Source organism: Cornus florida, unplaced genomic scaffold (assembly GCF_030987335.1).
Source record: "Cornus florida cultivar Cherokee Brave unplaced genomic scaffold, ASM3098733v1 CherokeeBrave_3.0.0_Hap2_Chr02, whole genome shotgun sequence".
In the NCBI taxonomy this organism is placed as follows: Eukaryota; Viridiplantae; Streptophyta; class Magnoliopsida; order Cornales; family Cornaceae; genus Cornus; species Cornus florida.
Genome location: NW_026775572.1, coordinates 36,865,634 through 36,887,773, shown reverse-complemented (window position 1 = coordinate 36,887,773; position 22,140 = coordinate 36,865,634). Strand labels below are relative to the sequence as shown.

At 34.1% G+C, this 22,140-nt stretch overlaps 1 protein-coding gene across 1 annotated transcript; it reads right to left on the bottom strand.

Moving 5' to 3' along the window:
- Positions 1–759: 759 nt before the first annotated feature.
- LOC132294700 (phosphoenolpyruvate carboxylase 4) lies at positions 760–20,017 on the bottom strand. The gene is made up of 20 exons (XM_059792652.1): positions 19,633–20,017; positions 18,550–18,713; positions 17,898–18,012; positions 17,715–17,792; positions 17,534–17,602; positions 17,365–17,443; positions 17,212–17,288; positions 17,011–17,106; positions 14,231–14,372; positions 11,786–11,917; positions 10,268–10,341; positions 9,826–10,110; positions 8,741–8,866; positions 8,515–8,616; positions 8,287–8,433; positions 4,637–4,735; positions 4,428–4,516; positions 2,561–2,687; positions 2,270–2,476; positions 760–1,767 (listed from the first exon to the last, which is right to left on the bottom strand). Exons 1-20 carry the CDS (start codon positions 19,786–19,788, stop codon positions 943–945), a joined length of 3,189 nt encoding a protein of 1,062 aa, XP_059648635.1. The 5' UTR covers positions 19,789–20,017; the 3' UTR covers positions 760–942.
- Positions 20,018–22,140: the final 2,123 nt, after the last annotated feature.

Sequence of the window (22,140 nt, the reverse complement as noted above, 5' to 3'; positions counted from 1 at the left end):
ATGATCTAGGCTCCAAAACCTCAACATCAACAATTTCTCTGTTGAAATTGTCATCACTAGGTTAAAACTATCATGTCTTACTAGAATCTAAACTCATATCACATTACACTTCGTACTCTTTCTTTCGTTTGTACCCTTTCTAAAATTAGAATTTACATTTAGAAAGATTAATGGAACCTCCACCAATATGCCTATAACCATTATAGCTTTGCCGCTATAAGATTATTTCTTTGTGATTCCAATTTATAATTCGGCTAAAAAGTTGTTCAACTAAGTTTAATCCTTAAAGTTACCATTCTCAACAATAAACAAGCACACAAATCTCCATGATCTATTCCAGACGAAGCCTATAAATATCATGGGCTGAGAAGATAAATCCTCTTTGTTATGAATGCGAAAATCAAAAGCCCCCAACCTTTTTTAGGCTCTATTCAGGTTATACCCCTTCACTAATTGAAGACCAAAGCTCGGCCTAAATTTATGTAATTAAGAAGTGACATCATGATAACATCATCTTTTTAATGATGTCACCCCCTACTCACATATATCAAATTTTCGGACTACTTATCATTATTTTTTTTTGTACGAAACCTGAAATTACTGAAAGATTTGCATGTTTAGAGCAGAATAATATCTGTGTGCTCACGCACAAAACCGTAAGTCATATGGTTGGGAGATCCTCTTGCTGTAGACAATGCATATAATGATAAGAGATTATGGATGTTGCCAGTCCCTCACAATACTAAACAAGAAGAAATCTGATCAAAATGAAACCACCACTTCCACCATTGCCGTGATTTAAAGTCCACAAGTTTATGCCATTTGCATGTGTTTTCCATCAAAACCTAATGCCAAACATACTTGCATAGATGTAAACTCAAGGATCAGAAGGTAACCCAACTACAATATACACACACAAACACTCGAGTAGGGTTCCGATATTTAACCCGTGTTCCTCATCCCAGCAGCAATTCCGTTTATAGTAATGAGCAATGCATCTCTTAGTTTATGGTTATCATCATCACATCTCAATCTCCTCAATATCTCAACCTGCAACAAGTTTATTGGATTGAGATAGGGAAGCCTGCTCTCAATCAACCTTCGCAAAACCCGGTTATTACTTGAGAGTTTCTCATGCCCACTAACCGCCAATACATACTTCTCTGTTGTCAAAAGCTCCCCCCTCAGTTGGGCACCAAGTCGTCGCCTGCTCTCAGACACAAGAACTTCATCGTAATGCTTGACTATAGGAATGTCAGTTTTCGCTAGAACCATCTCTATGAGGTCTATGGTACATTGAAAGAAAGGCCATTCTTTGTACATTGCATGTAAATCTTCAGTATGTCCCTTCTCACAAACACCTTTCAAGCCTGCTCCAACACCAAGCCAAGAAGGAAGAACAAATCTGGTTTGGGTCCATGCAAATATCCATGGAATTGCACGAAGATGTCCAATTCCTACCGAACTCTTTCTTCTTGTGGGACGGCTTCCTATGTTAAGGAAGCCAAGCTCAGCCTGTGGGGTAGCTTCATGGAAGTAAGCAAGAAATTCTGGGTTTTCATAGACTGTACTCCGATAGTTTTGGCAGCTAGTTTTTGAGATTTCCTCCATTAGGTCACGCCATTTTTCTTCTCTAGGTGGGAATGGTGGGCGTAAAGTGGCAAGCAGCACAGCTGTCGTGTAGATTTCTAGCTGTCGAACAGCTACCTGTGGTAACCCAAACTTGGCCTGCACCATTTCTCCCTGTTCAGTAGACCGGAGGGTACCCTGCCATATTAAACAACAATTCAGTGCCAGCATAAAGGCATAGGCTACAGAACACTCCAAATATAAATCCAAAACATCGACAACTAATTGACTTTCAGAAGGGAAATTAGTGAACTTCAAATGAGTTTGGAGCTTCTTTACTCTAGAAATGAAACTTAAAACCAATTTTGATTGAAATGTAAAATAAATCTAATGACAAAAACATCAATTCAAGTTGCAAGTAACCTTTTCACTTGGGTTCATGTTACAATATTGGCAATTATGGAACCAGAAAAAGTTTGTAGAAGTTGACGGAAGTTCATAAGAATTCAAACTAGAGTTAGATGTTCCTTGCATTTTGCACTACAAACCATTGGCCATTTAAGGAAGCAGGATATATATCGACATTCCCCGTTGGAAAATGAAAAAATCTATTTCCTGGCACAATGATGAAGCAAACATGTCCAGACTTATTCCCATAAGCAATTAGAGTTTCAATCGTGGAATTTAATAGACAACTCACCATTACAGAACCAGGCGGTTGGGATTGAATGGCAAGATAAGTGGGGCCACCACCACGACCGACACTCCCTCCACGCCCGTGAAACAGAGTAACTTTAATACCATACTCATTGCATGCAGCTACAACATCCTCTTGAGCTTTGTAAAGTTCCCAAGCTGCAGTGAAGCGCCCGGCATCTTTGCCAGAATCAGAATATCCAACCATCACCTGTCCATAACTTCGTGAGATCCAGAATTCTCATGGACACTTTTACCAAATTGAAGTTGGTGAGTCGGTGCGCATAATAAATACCTCCTGGTGCCCGTTATGGTTCTTTATGATGTGCTCCCTGTACCAATCAATTGATAATAGTTTCCTGATCACTGAGCCAGCTCCTCTCAAGTCCTTTACAGTTTCAAACAAAGGAACCACCCGCAGCCTATTCCAAGACATGCATTTAATGAGAATATTATATTGCATTTGCATTGTGAACATAATAAACACCTACCAAAAACATGCAAAAATTTTAACTCCTAACAGCTTCTGTTATGTTTGCGACAAACATGCTACTATTATAATTTTGTTGTTTCTAAGCTCTTTGTTTAGTGTAGAAGTACACATGCTATGCAAATTCAAAATGAGAAAATTAGAAAGGACTCTAAAGAAGAAAATAAAAAAAGTAAAATAAATTGTTGCCATACAACAAAGCATAATATTTTAATGATACCAATCATAAATTAAATGCTCTATAAGAATAGGAGTGTGGATGGATACACGTTAGTATAGAGAAAAGTCATCATAAATTAGTTCTGAAGTAAATATGTGATCAGTTATTCATTAAAAATGAATAAAAACTAATACATATATATTTGTTTCACTAAATATAATAGAAATGTGGATGGAAACCATGTTAGAATTGCTCCAAAAGCTTAAGCTGATAGAGAATGGGCCCAACAATGAATATTGAACTCTAACACCCTTCCTCACATGCAACCTCGTCTAGCACGTGACGAGACCAACTAATCAAACTAAGATCATAACAAGTGCAAGCTTGAAACCAGAGAACAATTACAGAGATGGAGACTTGAACCCAAGACCTCCAAGAACGATCTGATACTGTGTTAGATCACCAATTGCTCCACAAGATTAAGCTATTCTAGGGTCCAACAATATACATCAAACTCCAGTAAGAATGGCAATAAGTTCCCAGCAAAGTAAGAAGATAAAACATTGTCATTATTCAACTAACCCCTTTGGGGTATTTCCCAATATGCCATCCCAACAGTTCCTTTGTATGATACTGAGGAAAACTCACAACATAATATCATATGAACCCCAAAAGAAAAAGAAATAATTAACCTTGGAGTTGGAGGCAATAGGACAATTCGCCCAAAAAAATAATATATATTTCACTCTTTTTCACAGCACACGAAAGCATTACCAGCACCATGACCTTAATGGACTAATCCAAAAGCACTACCACAGCCAAAATAATATTATAATTGATGAGGATAAAAATAATTGGCAACTCAAAGTCAAAATAAGATAAGGGTAAGGGATTTATCCTCCCCAAAATCTCTATGGAATTATAAAAAATATTTGGTTACCATATGTAACAACAGTTACCATTCCTGTAAGAAGGAAACGATATCATCTTGGATCAGGGAGAATCTCGCTTCAACAACTACTACCATCAATGCTTCTATAAAAGAAATGATCAGTCAACCTAAAAAGGCACGCCATAAATTTTATATGTAATCCTTATCGGATATTATATCGTCAAGTACTAACTTGACTGTCGGAGTGCACCCGGCCGGCACCACGCCGGTCATCACTTCTCTTGTTTTGCAGGAATCGCCAACGACTCCGGAGCGTGTAGATTTTTGGCATCAACAATAATAACTAAAACCTATGATAAGATGGGAAGTGGTGTCTTTCTTTTGAAATACCAAAACTAATCCCATTAACTGAGAAATATAAAATCATTTTGAAAATGTTACGGAACATATTATCCGTTCCGAATGCCATGTAAAACAAAACTACCATATGTTGTCCAAATACCACCATAAAAAATGTAATAAAACACAAACCAAAGCAAAGGAGTATTGGTTAAAATTCAGTAGGAAACCTTTATGATTGAGTACAATCAACATAAAAAAGAGAAGGGGTGTGATCTTACGTTCCACCTGGACATTGTCTGCCAAGTTCCCCGGAAACGGAAAGACGGGCATCTTTCTGCAAAAGCTCCACAGCGAGAACATCACTTGCCTGCCATTCAGCAAGTTTAGGCCAACGTCATAATTGATCGTATATCACAAACTAGTAAATGGACAAGATTAATATCTAATACCATATTATCATACACTTATCACTACTGATTGAACATACATTCGAGGCCATAGAGATAACATATGCTCCTAGGGAATCGCTTCCCAACTCAGCACCGACACGGAAGGTGTCCAAAACTTCTTTAACATCAGGAGGAACCTAAAAAACCCAATTGAAAAAGATTAGAAAAATAAAAAATAAAAAATCAAATCCATAAATTACGGCAATAAAAGTTTGTGATATCATCTAGTTAGAATTTTCAGGGAAAAATTCTCACAATGGTCCAAGTTTGCATTTAATAATGAATATTGATCACCTACACAGTGCACTCATTAAATTCTTTAAAGAAATTCGTAAATAGTTTAACCATGCTTTTAAGAGAAGATCCAGTTCAAAGTAAGAACTTTTGATGGAAAACAACGATGAGCATTAGAATGCAAGAGCACATATTTTTATTAGATTTATAAAGGAAGGATTTCTCTATGGGCAGGTAAAAATCCATGTATTACATCACAAAAAGGCAGTTTTGAAAAAGGAAGTACAGCATGTAATTGACCTTTCTACTCTATTTCAGAGAAATATTACTCAGACTAAAGAAAGCCATATTTGGTTAGTTTACAAGTGAGCTTCATAAACTTCTAGTGAGAAATCCCTCACTGCAATGATGCACTACAAGTAAAAGTATGAACCTTGCTAATTTTAGGTGAGCGTCAAGGAGAAAATTTTGATAGCCTTTTAAATCAAGGTTCATTTAAGTTTAGATCTACAAAAGTAAGTAAATAGAGAAATAAACAACGGTCGAAAAAATGGGTACCATATACAATTTTAAAACCCCTCTTTCCAACCATTTCGCCATAATTTTTTTGTTAGTTCTTTAACATTGCGTATTTATGAATAAAATAAAGATCCATATTCAATTCTAGTACATGATTCCTCCATCCTCTCTTCTAGTTTCTTAAGCCGACTTGGGCAATATTTAAATGCCACGGGTAATATTTGAGAAAAAAGAATCAAGATACCAAAAAGCAACATGATTAATAAGCTTATTTATATCATGAATTATGACTTCATCCCATGAATCTAAGAAGCACGGACATGGATACGACACGACACGGACACGGCGACACGGCAAATCCAAAAAATTAGGACACGGACACGGCGAATAGTATATATATATATATATATATATATATATATGATGTAGTACTTTAAAAATTACTGAGTGTTATTATTTTTCATCAACCTCACAATGAAAAAAAACACAAATCATAACTCATAACTAATAAACTATAAAAAAACAATGTTGCATAGTTATAAAATCAAATAAAAAACAAGACATTAGAATAATAAGTAGTATCATTTAATCATCATTGCAACTTTACTCCAAATACAAAAGCATAGACAGAAAGGACTATTAACATTCATGACTGTTTAACATTCAGGACTTTACCGTTAGCACTTAATATTTACAAAAACTTAAAGGCCAGTCCCCAAAAAAGATACAAAAACAAGTCAATGTACTATCATCTAGTCCCATCCATCATTTGACCTAGGACTTTTACCATTTACAATACCAAAAGGGTAGTACAAAACAAAAAATAGAACATATCAGCATTAAAATTAATAATATATATATATATATATATATTAACATATTAGCATTAAAAAAAAAATTTTAAAAAAAAAAAAAAATCCAGAAGAAAAGTGTGTCCGAGCCGTGTCCGAGCTGTCTGAGCCGTGTCCGTGCCGTGTCCAAAATTTTAAAAAAAATATAAAAAAATTCAGACACGTTTTTTGGCTTTTCCGACGCGTGTCCGTGTCCAACACGTGTCGGACACAGATTCTTCGCCCATTTTGGAGTGTCCGTGCTTCCTAGCCATGAATTAATGAAAGAGAATCCGCAAAATCCAATGTCAAAGGCTCGACGTGTGAGATATAACTCTGTAATGTTGGCAAATTTCAGATTCAAAACTTGATGATTGAGCTGTATTTTTGTTCATCTTGAGCCTCAGTCTTTTGGAGCTAAAGTGTAAGTGCCTCTGATTGTTGAATCCATTGAGAACATCATTTAGAATAGGTATGTGAGCGAGGAGCACTTGTGAGTATGTTTAAAGTTGGGTAGGAGAGCTGAGGTTGGAAATAACACTCAGCAAAGTCCAACCGGATGCACTTTATTCTTGAACCGACTGTACTTCCTGTATGAAATATGCCCTTGGGAAAATTCCAACCGGTTGAACTTTGAAATCCAACCGGTTGAACTTCCTTCATGAGAACAAGTCTCTGTAAAAATCCAACCGGTTGCTTGAATGTGCGAAAAATCATATTTTGGTAACTTTTTAGTCACCTATTTTCACCCAAACTTCTAGAGCTGTCCTTGCACGATTTTAAAACCTCTTTTTACCTATTGTATGGACTCTCTAGTATATATATAACATCTATCTCTAACCCTAAGAGAGAGATTGGTTGCTTCAATTAGAAAAACAAGATTTTCATCTTTTACATGAAGCTTTTTGAGAGAATTTTCAGTGAAATCTGATTGTATATTTTTTAGAGCACGCACTTAAACACGAGTGATTAGAGTGATGTTCTTCTATTGATCAACACGGAATCTTCAGATTAAAGATTTAAGAGAGCAAATTTTCAACAAACCTTCACAAAATTCAGATTTGAAGGAAGAAGGGGATTCAATCGCACTACGCAGGGATCAAGGTGTTCGTGAAGTGCTTGTTGATCTACCAGCTATCCTTCTACAAGGATCAAGGAAGTAAGCTTGAAGTCAAGTGTTGTTGAATGGGGGAGTTGCAAAGGCAGAGGCGTTCAGCGATTAGTTCTTGGTAGAGTGAAAAAGTGTGAGCATGAGTCAGAATCCATTGTACTTTGCTTCAACAAATAGTGGATCATTTCGCTTAAGGCTGCGAAATTCTCCTTGGTTTTCATCCTGAAGTCAAGTGTTGTTGAACGGGGGAGTTGCAAAGGCAGAGGCGTTCAGCGATTAGTTCTTGGTAGAGTGAAAAAGTGTGAGCCTGAGTCAGGAGTCCATTGTACTTTGCTTCAACAAATAGTGGATCGTTTCGCTTGAGGCTACGAAATTCTCCATGGCTTTCATCCTGGTTGGTCGGATTTCTTCCAACAAGGGCTTCCACGAACAAAAACCTGGTGTCATCACTCAAACTCTACTTTACTTGTTTTACTTTACAATTTTTTTTTTCATGGTTGTGGGTAAATTAATCGATCACAAAAATTGGGCAAGTTGACCTATTCACCCCCCCTAGGTCATTAGAGTATTGTTTCACAACTTACTCAACTAATAGCTTCGGCACCGTGCTACTCACACAACGACGTGAACTAGTGCCCCCCATAAGGATTTCATAATTTCTAACACTTGCACTTGAAAATAATCGCCCCATGCTGCTTCCCACATCCTAAAAGAGAAACATCAAGGATACACAACCAAATTCCATGCCCAGTTAACATTGAGTTATACAATTCCTACAACATTAAAATGTGTGTGTGTGTGTGTGTGCGCGTGTGTGTGTGTGTGAGTGAGTGAGAGAGAGAGAGAGAGAGTCTAATAGTGAAACCAACAACTCCATAACCATTTTCATCATTTTCACTCTGAACAATCAATAAAACAGTACTTTAATTGAATATGGGATTTAAAAGTTTTATATTTCACAATTCATGGTCGGTGGAGAATCAAATGACCTTACCTGTATAGTAGGAGGAACTAATGGCCGCTTCCCTTTCAATTCTCTCGTTAGAAATTCCAGTCTTCTTTCTTCATCCCACTCACTATATGTACCCATATCCAAGTATCTGGTAATTGCGTCTAAAGTCTCAGAATGTCTACCAGATTCCTGATACATGGCAAAACAGATTAAGTCAAAAAAAAATTACCTAAATAAGTTGCAGCAACTATAATTCAAAAGAGAACACACCTGACGCAAGTCAAGCTTCATTAGAACCATTCCAAAGGTAGCAACTCGCCGGATTAGGTCAGCTAGCCGACCATCAGCTAGCACCCCAGATCCACATGATTGCTGTAACATCAATAATTTCACATCAACAACTTGACCCAACTAAACAAGCCTCAATAACAAATGAAGTTTGTGTTCTTTCTTCTTCTCTTTTTTGTATTTGTATATGCATGGAGAGGTTGAATACCAGAGACTCATAGCACAGAAGCAATGGTTCCAAAAGTTGATCTGATGTTTCATAATAATCCCAAGGATCGTTTTCACAAGGAAGATCCTCGAGGAGAAGTTCCAGCCGCCTTCGTGTCTTCATGAGCTGATTTCACAAGGCAAAAAAAACAATTACTTATTACTGCATTTACAAGTAGAATAGAAACAATGACAAGCTGACTCTTCATTCCTCTTTGTTAACAACCATCAACTCCAAAAGCTTAAGCTATTAGAGAGGGTGTAACTTTAATATTTAAATCCTTCAACACGCCCACTCACGTTTGACCTTCTTTTGGTCCATCCAACACGCCTCACGTGTGACCTCTTTTTGGTCCAACTCGTATTTCCAATTTTAATTTTCTATTCTAGCTCTGTTCTTTCAAGAATCCATCTCAACATCAAAAAAATTGTTTCGCATCTATATTTTAAATATTATATTATTAAAATAAAAAACATATACATATATATTATATTATAGAAATTTTGTACAATTTGCAAAAGTTGAGAATTTCATCAGTTCTCAAAATTTGCCCTCATAAATTATAGTTGCAAATTTGTAACTATAATATTTGATATTTTTTCTTTTTCCTATTTAATACTCGCACACACACCCCACAAGGGATTGTTAGCACCCAAGAGGAGTCGAAACTTAGACCTGATGCTTATTGAGGCACCAGGGCCAAGTGACTTGCCCACTTGAGCCAACCCCTTGGGGTTATAATATTTGATATTAGTTATAAATAATGGCATATTTGTATATTATATTTGTTGAGGGTGTTTTGTCCTAGTAAAAAGTTTTCAAAATGGGAACCGTTCTAATTTAATAAGCTTTGATAAATGATAAGGGTATCTCAGTCTGACATTACGTTACATTTATTAATGGTCTTGACTGGTAGATAGCAGCAGGGGGCGTTTCTGAAAGAAGTCCCGACTGCTATTGTAAGTTCTATCTGCATGTGATTTCCTTAAACCTAAGGGGATTTTTTTTTTATTTATAGCTTCCCCATCCTGCCAACCATTGCCTATTTATCATAATCAGGTGCTACTCAGATTGAAAAGCATTACCGTTTCTTTTACATTCCCAAGAACAATTCTATAGGGAGCAATTCCAGGTCGAAGGGGCATGCTTGGCTCTAAAAGTTTCTGGAAGCTTGTCCTTCCTATTTGAGATTCGGCAAATAGCTTCCTTTGAGTTAGGAGCTGACTTGAGCTGAGAGGAGCAGAACGTGGTGTCGAGGCTGGAGAATTGTTCGAATTAGCTATATTTCCATTTCCATTTCCAAAATTTTTGCTCAAATTTTTATTGGAATCCTGGAATGTAGGCCCTAATCTTGAATCATTCTGCCCATCCTACAAAAGATTAAAATAAAATAAATAAATAATCATAAAAATTAAAAACCATATAAGTAAATGCTGAAAAGGTGTAGGCACAGTGAAAATAAGCAGCATCCATACAGGGAAATCAAATGTAGCACAAATATACCAGCTTTCATAAAACAAGTTTCACCTGACGATTTAATGGCATTTTATCTGTCCGAGGAACTTCTAGCCTAGGATACTGAGATCCTCCATCCTCGCATTCTACAAAAAGACATAAATTAATGGAGCAAATATCAATTATATGTCATATTGGCTAGCATTTACATAATATGCTATATCAAAAACATATTTCGCCACAATGCAAAAGGTCGAAAGGGCGTGATGCACAAAATGGCAGCATCTTTTAAATTTAAACTTTTAGAAAGGAAAAACTAATGAGTTCCAGATTGGGCATCAATCTGACATCAATTTTTGTCATGGTCGCAATGTAAAGATATTCCAAAATTTTGGAATGGAAGTACCAAGATTCAATCAAAAAGTGACAGATTTCATTAATATCAAGAGTTAAAATTATTAAGAATTAAAGTTTTCAATTAATGATTAGCCAAAAAAAAAAATTAACTTCGTCCATTCTAAAAAACAGACGACGGAAGTCTTTTAACAATAGTCCAACATGAATAAATATATAATATGTCTACTACTCCAAGTCCTTAAGGCAAAAGGATTTAAACACTGGTGAGATGGCCAAATATATTAAACCTATGAAGCATGGAAATGGGCATGCGACACCGGTACGACATGATATAAACACCATGATATGTTAAATTTCCAAATAATAATAATAATAATAATAATAGAACGCACACGGCAAGGTTACATCAAAATAAATAATAATATAGTATATCACTATACATACTTCCATTTTATCCATATTATCATAAATCATAAATGTAATCACTTATTTAGAGATTATAACTGGATAGGTGGTGTTATCATATTCTAAAACTTAATATTATTTTTTTAATTATCGATAATATGTTTTAAAATTGCATTAGAACACCATTTTTCTTAAAAAATAATTGCAAAACTACCCTACTGTGTCCTGAAAGTCTCTTAAAAGTGTCCACGCCGTGTTCGTGTCCAACCAAGATAAAAATTATTCAAATTCCAGGAGCAATGTTGGATACATGTACGGACGTGTCCCACACTTCCGTGTTGGACATGTATCCTACACCACTACAGTACTTCTAAAGGGTGTCCATCCCTCCTAGCGTTTAACTAGTTAACAGTTTCATATGAAAATATTGTTGAAGTGTTTTTTATGTCAATATTGTATTTATATATTTACACAATTAACAATGTAAAAGCCCTTTTATCAAAAAAAAAAAAATTAACAGTTGTTAAATATTAGGGATAATAGTTATCCACCGTATTACCAGTCGGTTCCTTAAAAAAAAAAAAAAAAAAAAAAAAAAAAAAAAAAAAAAAAAAAAAAAATTTGATTATGAGAATCATTAAATTATTTAGTATTAATTATTAGAGTATCAACTGCACTATGGCAATATTCATAGATTTGTTCAGGTGCTACACCCTAAAATACAGAAATGAGAAAATAAATAAACAAATAATTTCAAGTGCAAGCATATTAAATGTGTGAATATAAAAATCACAAATGAACAGAAAACTGCCAAAACCAAAGTTTCACCTGTGCAAGAGGGCAGACGAGCCCCAGCTGGCAGTTGCAAAGGAAGCGCAGGAACTTGTTGGCTGTGATGCTTCAATTGACTCCAATTTGATTGCTGGTTCCAACTCTCATGCCGATCCTCGTCTGAAGTTTCTGGAGAGAAACATGGCCACCATCAGTAGCGGAATATTTGGAGCATCATCAAATCAACTATACAACAGAGTCCATACATGCTTTAGAACAAATCTTCATACAACTTCATGTTTCTTCTCACTTAAATAAGGTGAGAATACACATTCTAGAAAAGTAAATAGAATTATAGAATAATATAGGACTGCAATAAGTCAGTTTATCCTTTTCTATGTACTTATTCAAAGTGAAGACAATATAAACTTCATTCACACAACCAAAGAACTAAGCTGAGCGAGAACACAAAAATATGATGCCTACCTCCTGAATTTTAATAAGTCAAATTGGGTAGTATTTCCAGAGTTCAAATACTACAAAAGTAATTAATTGAAATAATCCAAACAAATTTTGAAATAAAAATTAAAAAAAAAATCATCAAAAACTGTAGAAAAATAAAATCTTCATGCAAGACCCACACGGTATAAGATGCCTAGTGATCAACACATGATATAAAATATAGATACTGTTGTAAAGCATAAAATGGAAGCGAAAAGATAAATAAAACAAGTAGAACACACAGATATTACGTGGTTCAGCTAATAGGGCCTACATCCACGGCACAAAGAGCCCAAAGGGCTACATCACTTTTATAATACTCTCTCAATTCATACACAATACAATGGTGGAGGCTCCTTTATATAGGAGAAGAAATAAAGAGAATGGAAAGAATTAGAAAACAGGAAACAAGGAGGATTTTTCTCCACTGATTCCTCTAGTAACACCAAATCTTCAATAGGTACATAACTTAGAATCTTCATGAGAGTGTTTATCACTAGGTATATCTTATACTGGTCTTGCAGGAGATGCCTTCCTCTTGAATTTCAAATATAGATACATAATTATATTTTCCATTTTTATTATGTAATATAAAAATCGATTAGAACACTTTTATGTGCATAACAAAGACCAATAACTGCACTAGTAAGAAAGAATGGCATGATCTACATTAAGGGTTCTACTAGGGGAAAAGGAGACTGAAATTAGCATGAACTGAGATAGTAATGACAAATATGGTTTACCCCCAAATGGTTGGTACTTGGTAGAAGCAGTTTAGATTTGAAACCAGATGAGTTACTAAACATGCAATACTTAAAAAAATACATCCACGTATATTAAAATTTATAGCTGGACAGAAGGCGAGTGGGGGAACACCCGCCCCCACTTAATTTTTTTTTTATATATATTAGATACTCAGAATCTTGTTCAATTTGAATAATGCCCCCACTTAATTTTTGGTAAAGTTCCTCTATATATACTTGTGTCCAGGCCACCCATAGCCATTGTCTCTCTCAGTCAAGCACAGAGTCATAATAAGTTGTCTCCACTCAATTTTCTTTTTATTTTATTTTGATATATATGTTTTTCAAAAATTATAAAGTTGCAACCTCAAAATTTCTTCTCGCCTCTGGAAAAATTACAATTTAGCGATTGAGAAATGATATTTACATCACTGATGCACTCTTTCATTTCAATTATGTTGCTTTAAAAAAAAATGAATAAAGTGTAAAAAAATTTTTAAAAAAAAAAAAAAAAAAAAAAACCCTGCTATAAAAAAAATGTGCAAAATACACCCCTACTATTTAGCATGTGCATATAAATCCTTAACATTTGAAATTTTGTAGCAAATTTCCCCCTGATTGTCAATTTTGACCATATTTTTTATATAAAAAACCAAAATACCCTTGATAAAAACATAAATTAGAATTAAAAAATTGAAATAAAATTTTTTTTTTTATTTAAGGGAATTTTAGGTATTTCAGTCTTCAAATTGAGAAAATGTCCTTATTTAATCAATTTGAAAATTGTAAGGGGAGTTTTGAACATCAGGGGTGTACTTGCACATTCTATATATAGCATGGGCTTTTTTGCACTTTACCCAAAAAATAATGGCGTAATTATCCTTCGAAAGCACACTCACTCCACAAATTTATTAAAACAAAAAACAATTGCACTCCACAAGGTAATTGTTCCTTTTCAAGTGGATTGCAAAAATATAGATTAGGGTGTAAATGTTAAAGTACTTTAGTAATCAAATTAAAAAATAATTTTTCTTTAGTGGTAATGTTATGTCTGAGATGAAATTATTGGTTAATTTTATTGTTTTACAGTGACAAGGACCATGATAATTTTTACTTAATTTTTAGCATGATTATTGCCTTAGGACCTCCAATATATTAAAAACCTGGGTTCATTTCAGTTTTATAATCATTTTAAACCTAAAACTATTTCTAAAATATAATATTAATGAGAGTTTCAAAAAATTTTAAAATGCCAAACCTTTTTCCAAAATTTCATGAGCCAGTCTGAACATTTGATCACTGCACTGATTCATGGAAAGTTCAAATCTGAGGTTATCAACCTCCCGGATGTAAAGATCAATAGCCATCCACCTGGATAAAAGAGAGACATCTCTTGTGACCTGCACAACAAGAAAAAATAATTTGATGTAATAAACTTGATGGACACTGTGAAAATAAAACTAGATTCACTCAAATTCTAAACACAGATTATGAGCACTATACTAATAATAAAAAATAAAAAAACTGTATGGTCTAATCTCTCTGCCTGGGTCCGTGACCAGCTACTCTTAGTCCCATATTTAGTAATTCCCGAACGTTTTCTACCGCTGCCCTTTTCTTGGCTGAAAGTAACTACCGATCAATTTGGTAACCCAAGCAAGGGAAGTCACCATGGAGCAGGAAGTCCAATTGCCCTTTGATAAGTAGCTCCGGAACAGCTTTAGGTCAAGCAGTTGGGTTCCGACTAAAATAGGTCTAATCAAATCTTGCCCTATTTTTAACAATATAGTCAGGTCTGACAGTGACAAAACTGGCTTAACCCATCAAGAATACTGAGTATTGTCTTTTCCATGCGAATAGACAATTTATGAGAAAAAGGCACACATGTTAGGCACCACAGAAACCATAGTTAGTAGCAAAAACAACTTTTCATAGTTTTCTGTGAAAACAGGAATTCCAAAAGTTGTGGGGCTTGCAGTTTGTCTCCATGCAGCCATGCTTAACAATTTGATAATTCAAGATCTCGACAGAAAGTAAAGTTCCTTATCTCGAGAAGAAAGCAAAATTATACACATACAAGAAATGCACCACTGAAATTTGTTTGAAGGATGCAAAATCAACACAGTTTTTTCGTCAATATATGCAGATAATGAATTTCTAAAGCAGTCAATGAATCAGCATGCTAGGCACCAAAAACTGAAAATAATGCAAGCAATTTAAAACTAATCAACACTGTTTTTTCGTCAATATATGCAGATAATGAACTTCTAAAGCAGTCAATGAATCAGCATGCTAGGCACCGAAAACTGAAAATAATGCAAGCAATTTAAAACTAATAGGAAAGAAACTCTAAAATTTAAATTCTTTAAGAATAAAAACTAAATATGATATTCTATGAATATATAAAATTTATAATTAAATAATAATCACCCTATCTATTAGGGTTGGCAATACTTGGCACGACGTATTAATATGACTCGAACACGATGACATGGGATAAGTGAATTTGGGTTTGGTTTAATCGTGTTTGGGTTGTAATCATGTCAACACGAATTGACACGATAAGTAAACATGTGTTCGTGTTTGACCCATCAACTCGTTTATAACCCAATTAGACCCGTTTTACTAAACATGTTATGTTCGTGTTAGAAATGACCCATTTAACTAAAATTTGAATTAAATGTGTCTTGACACAAATAATAATTGTATTGCATTCGTGTCGACCCATATAATAGGATACCCATGTCATGACACAAATACAAAACGGCAACATAAATTGCCACCCCTACTATTTATTTGGAGAAAGCCATAACAAGTATACAACACATAAGTCTATGGATTTTTATGTATTTATGTGGATGTGTATATGAATCCATATGCACAATAACTCCTCTTGCTTTAAGTCCCATGCTTACTCTTTTAAACTTTTAGTAGAACTTGTAGGAAATACTTTTATTTTTTGAAATGATAAAAAATTTCATGAAATTTCTATGAGAACCAATAATAAATTTTTTTTTTTCAGATAATTATTTAAAACCTTATGCAGTGTATAATGTCCATGATAGCAAAGTATCTATAAGTGCCATGCACGTGTTCAAAATTTAAGAAATTTATTTGTAAATTACTGTCACATCTAAAAATGTGACGAACACATCTGAAAGTCTTCAAGAAATGCTTGTGTACAACATGTGCCCAACACGGATACGGCTCTTCCTTAAAAGCATTCTTGTTTCTTAGTTGTCAAGGACAACACCAACAGCAATAAAGTGCGGATAGTATGCAATATTCTGATGCAATGAAGAATTTCCTTTTGCTTTTTCCTTTTTGAGTTGAGAGAAATGTAGACTATATAATAAAGACTTTCTTATAAGTTGTTAGTTAGACCCCTAATGCTTGCTTGTAAGATTTCTCTGAGTTAATGGTCACAAACAAACATATCAGATTGTTTAATTTTTCCCCTTGTTTCAAACTACAGAGATCCCAACTAGAATACTGAAAAGAGGGCATTTCTAAAATAGCTTATGCTAGTCCATGTGTGACATTTGCCAAAAAAAATTGACATTAATTTTATAAACTAATCTGCTCAAGACACTACATTCTTGTATGACATAATTAATCTATTACCCAAAGCCATGAAATATCTCCCAACTCTGACATTTTTTTGCTTTAATAAATCGGGTTCACCCAAATAAGAGGGCAGATTTTATTTGCAAGTAGGAATAATTGATTTACAAATGAACCGCTCTGCTTATAGAAACGCCTATACCTTGCCTCAGGTGGTATATAGGTGAAGTGGGAAGGGATATGTCTAGGTTTCAATCATAATTAGCAAAAGGAAAAAGTGTGTGTGTGTGTATATATATATATATACACACACACATTTATATGCATATATAAAAAGAGGAAAGAAAAAAAAAAACCAAGGCCTCAGTTAAGGGGGTAAAATGTTCAGGTCGGTTGGGCTAGGTCTTTGTTTGGGTCTTACCTACGAAAAGAGGAGAAGAAGAAGAATAGCTGAGCAGATGTAAGAAGCCTCACCTTTGCTGTTACATTTGGATTTCCATCTCTGTCACCCCCCATCCAAGATCCAAACTTTATCGGTGTGCATGTCAATGGAAGTGGCCTTCCAGTATGCTAAGAGGAAGAACAAAAACAAAAAAAAAAAAGGACACAATGATAGCACCGAGTACAGTATATTCGTCAAAAGGAATGATCCGGGAAATACAGATTAAAAAATACCTTCTTAAGAGCATTGCTGACACGACGTAAATAGTGAGGTATAGCTTTCCAAAGGGACTGCTCCACAATGTGTAAGCCTGAAAGAACAATATATGTGTTTCTTAGATAAACAAAGCAATAACTATTTTATAATAAAATGGTCACATAGCTTACCAGCCCTAGCTTCATCTACTGGTGTAGGTTTGTGGCGCCTAAGCTCATCTGTTTGCCATATAGAAGTTATCTCTCTCACCTACAAAATCCAGAATGATTTATAGACCATTTAAAACATTCAAAAGTAAAATAATAATCTTTTTCGTCATTTTTATTTGAAGACAAGCACCAGGTCTTCTATCAGCATATCACGATCTTCAAAGCCAAGATCAGGTCGGTCATTATACTCTAAAAGATGCTGCAAAAAGTGACCAAGTTCACAATCAAAATTATGCAGTAATATGACCCCAAAAAAAATTAAGATTTTTCACATGTTAACCAAATATTCATATTGCAGATTTAACTTTTACCGCAATTCTAATATGTTTGTATTGTAAAGTACGCCGGTTAATTTGAGTAGGATGTGCAGTCAGCACAATCTCAACTTCCTGCAGCAACGAAAACCAGCATTACTAAGCAATATACAAGAAAAAACTTCTAAACATAACTGTGCTAAAAAGGTGATATACAATGTAGAAAATGAAAGTAAAGACCTGCTTGCAAACAGTGTTGTAAAGATCGTCTGGGGAAACTCCACCTTGCACCAGCTGATTAAAAATGTCATCACAAGATTTCGACAAGTGTGCCACAGTCCGATTCTTGCGTACTCTGCATGAGGAACAATTAGTCTGCAAGACAGTTCTAGGCAGATCCCTATTATTTTGACACTACATAGATCAAAAGACTTGCTCAATACAACACAATTATTTCTACTCTTGCAGAATATGCAGCATCAAAGCTATAAGAAATTGCCATTAGAAAGAAGGGGCTTGTAATTAAGAAAGGAATGTAAGGACAAAAAGGTATTTATTAACCATGACCATTAGGACTAATTCAGAATTCTAAGTATCAGCCCAGAATAATTCGCAAATGCAATTTGTTAGGCTACAATAATATAATTTTTTCAACTTGTGGGATACTAAGTAACATTCATTACTAGTTTTTACAATGGTACAAAAACTCAACTCAACCCAAAAAAGACTTGTCCGAGCCAATTGGGGTCACAGCTAATTGTTACAATGACAACGAAGGTAAATTGAAAAGTTCTCAAATTCTAAACAAGCCTGTATTTCTTATAGTTCTAAATGACAACTGAAATCAGAAACAAAATGCTAATAGGGCTACTGGAATATCAATAAGGTTTACCTGTGGTGGGTTTCAGCAATACCCATCAAGTTGAGGTAATGACTAAATGCTCGAGCAAAGCTCAAAGCTTCTTCTAGTGTCATTTTTGATAATTCAGACGCCAGTTGCTTCTCGAGCAGCTCAGCTGTGTCCTCTATCCCCGCCATCCTCATATTACAAGCGCTCTGAACCCACAAAACCCCCAATATAATTGTTTCTCAGTATCTTCAAAGCGCATCATAAACTCACACATTTATACAACGCACACACCTATATATTTTTTTTTATAGACACACAGATGCACGAACTAACATGTACATGAATGTGCATATAACCAGATTAAAAACACTAGACCCTCCAGATTTCGTTCTAGCTATATCCCAATTTACGATTGAAGAAAAAAACTCTTATAAGAAGCTTAAAACAGGGCATGATAATGAAACTATATCAAATGGTACATATAGATTTGTGAAATCATCAGTGCGATGAATAGTGCATCTGCAGAATTGAATGAAATGGAGACGAATTACACAAGTACAAGTGTGAGTACTTGAAGAATGACTTGTATTATTTGTATATACGAGTATGTTTTTTTTTTTCCATATAAAAACAGATGCACACACTAACATGTACATGAATGTGCATAGGACCAGATTAAAAACACTATGCCCTACAGAAATCGTTCTAACTGAATACACAATTCACAATTGAAGAAAAAGTTATTATAAGAAGCAAAAAACAGGGCATGATTATGAAACTGTATAAAATTGTACATATAGAAAATCTATACACATGTATTGTGCAATATGTATAAATAATCGGTGCAGAATTGAATGAAATGAAGACGAATTACAGAAGTACGAGTGTGAGTACTCGAAGAATGACTTTGTTAGTTGAATCAGGAAACAAAGACCAGAGCATGATAATGAAACGGTATAAGATGTACATATAGATTGGTGAAATCTGTGTGTGTGTGTGTGTTTTGTGTAATATGTATAAATCATCGGTACAGAATTCAAAGAAATGGAGACGAATTAAAGAAGTACAAGTGTGAGTGGTTGAAGAATGAGTTGTGAGTTGTGAGTTGAATGAAGAAACAATAACCTGAGCAAGAACTCGATTTCTTTCAACTTTTTCCATGAAGTTGCTACCGACTTCTCTGTGCAAAACGTCGTTGAAAAGGCTACTGAGTAGTCTGAAGTCATCGTCGAAGCTCTGGAACGAAATCTCCTCTGCTATGTCATCGGTGATGTCAGCCATTGTAATCGGAACAGAGCAGTACTAGAAGATGAAGTGCAGAAGAAATATATCAATATACATACATATCTATATATATATATATAGAAAGAGAGACAAATTAGAGAGTTGAAAGGAGAAGAAGTTGCAGAGAAAAGTGAGAGTTTAGAGAGAGAGAGTGTGTGGAGGAGCTGTTAATGGAGAAGTTGGAAGAGAGAGAAACACTGAATAGTAATATTTGTCGTTCTGTTGGAGACTGGTGAAGAAGAATATCACATGTGGAGCTGAGATTTACCGTATCAACCACCAAGAATATGGTAACATTTGTCACTTACTGCGGAATTGGTGGGACCGTTTTGGTACGACCCACTGATGTGACCAGGTGATTCCGAAAATCACTAATCAATGCACAATACTTTATTAATGTACTCTATATTTATTTATACACCGGTACATCATTAAGCGTTTATTATTTTAAGCTCCCCAAATTCATTTCTCCCTGAACGCCAAAAAGTTATTTAAAAATATTAGTAATGTATTCCTATTAGTATTATACAACATTTTATACAAGATGAGAACAAAATTATTATTTTATAAAATTTGTCGAAAAAGCGGTCAGAGTTACATTGAGGTCAAAGTAATAAACTTTGACGATGAAATCAGATATAATTTGACTAAACTTGAGATTAGTATATTTTTTTTAATTTTCTATTATTGACAAATACACACACACACCATTTTGACATTTCGAGAGGTCAAATCCTTAGCATCCACTTTAGGAAGTAAATGAGAGACTTTTAGGCTTGGTTTGTTTCGACCCAAAATATTTTTCTTTTTCAGGTCGAAAATATTTTTCTTTTTCTGGTAAAATATTTTTTTATTTTTACTTTTTTAGTGTTTGGTAAAAGTCTACTTCGATTGAAATCGAATCTATCAGGCGGAGCATGTAAAATAACTTGTCAAAAATTAATAAATAAGTTAATTTTATTAAATTTTAATTTTTTTTTATTCATAAATATTTTATGACAACCAAATACCAATATATATATATATATATATATATATATATATATATATATATATTCTAAAAAATATTTTACTTTCAAACAAACGAAACCTTAAATTAGTGTCAAATTTCATACTTCATTAACGAATACAAACAATCTTTTTATTTCTCATATATCGATCAATTATCGAAAAAATGTTCTCTAAAGAAGTTTTACCTCCAAAATGCGAGATGTGAGTCTTGGTTACTAATTTATTTCTATATAAAAATTATACATTTTTATCATATTTTGTGTAGAACACAATACTCATACATAGATGTTGTTCAACATTGAGTTAGGTTCAAACTTGGAAAGGGTTAGAAAAGTAGTTAAAGTAAGAATTGGGTAATTATCTCATGTTTATTTTAAATTTTGAGAAGAGGATGGGACTGTAAACTTTCAAATAGATATGGATTTGAAAAATAAACGATAAGGTAGCTAGTGAAGTGTTTTATCTGTACTATTTTCTGGAACTAGAAAATTCTATTATTATGATATTTGTTTTCCTTCTTACTATCATCTTTCTTTATATGATTGGATAACTTAAAAAAGGTCATTTCATTTGTTGCTTTCGTTAATCGAAGGGTATTTTAGACAATTTGAGCACAAACGAGCAAGTCTGTTACAAGGTGCACATCAGACCCATTGTCACGAAAATTAATATAATTTTAAATATGAACCATATTGACAGATCACATTATCAAGTTGCTGTTTTAAACTGCTTATCATAATAATACTAATAATGTCAAAAGACCTTAGAATAAAATTATATGAGCTGCTTGAAGGTGACGGTTTAGTTTTGTTAAAAAATAAATAAATAAATAAAAGGATTATATGATTTTCAGTATGAATTATGGTTGTGAATACATATATATATATATAGAGAGAGAAAGAGTCCTGATCTCTTGCTCCCCATGGAGTAAGAAAAATAATTCACACTTTCTAACGGTTATTTTACAAACCCACCTATGGAAAACCACTCTCACCTTATTTTTAGTTTCTACAATTAATTTTATCATTACCACCCACTGTAACAATAAAAGATAATTATCAAAATAAAAATAGAAACCTTTGAAAAAAAAATCTATTCCCGTATATTTTACTAATAAATTTGTTTTTATTTAAATGTTTCTTTGAAAGAAAAATAATACCCGTATATTGCTAAGAGGCTTGATAGTGTTGGGGTGCCTGGTTTTTTTTTCAGTTTTTATTTTAAACCAACTTTGAATGAGAAATCAAAGAGTAAGATCACTTGGGAGAGTAATGGGGTTGGTGGGTATGATAAATTAGACTTAAAACTTGATGTTTTCATGGTTCAGCATGATATAGA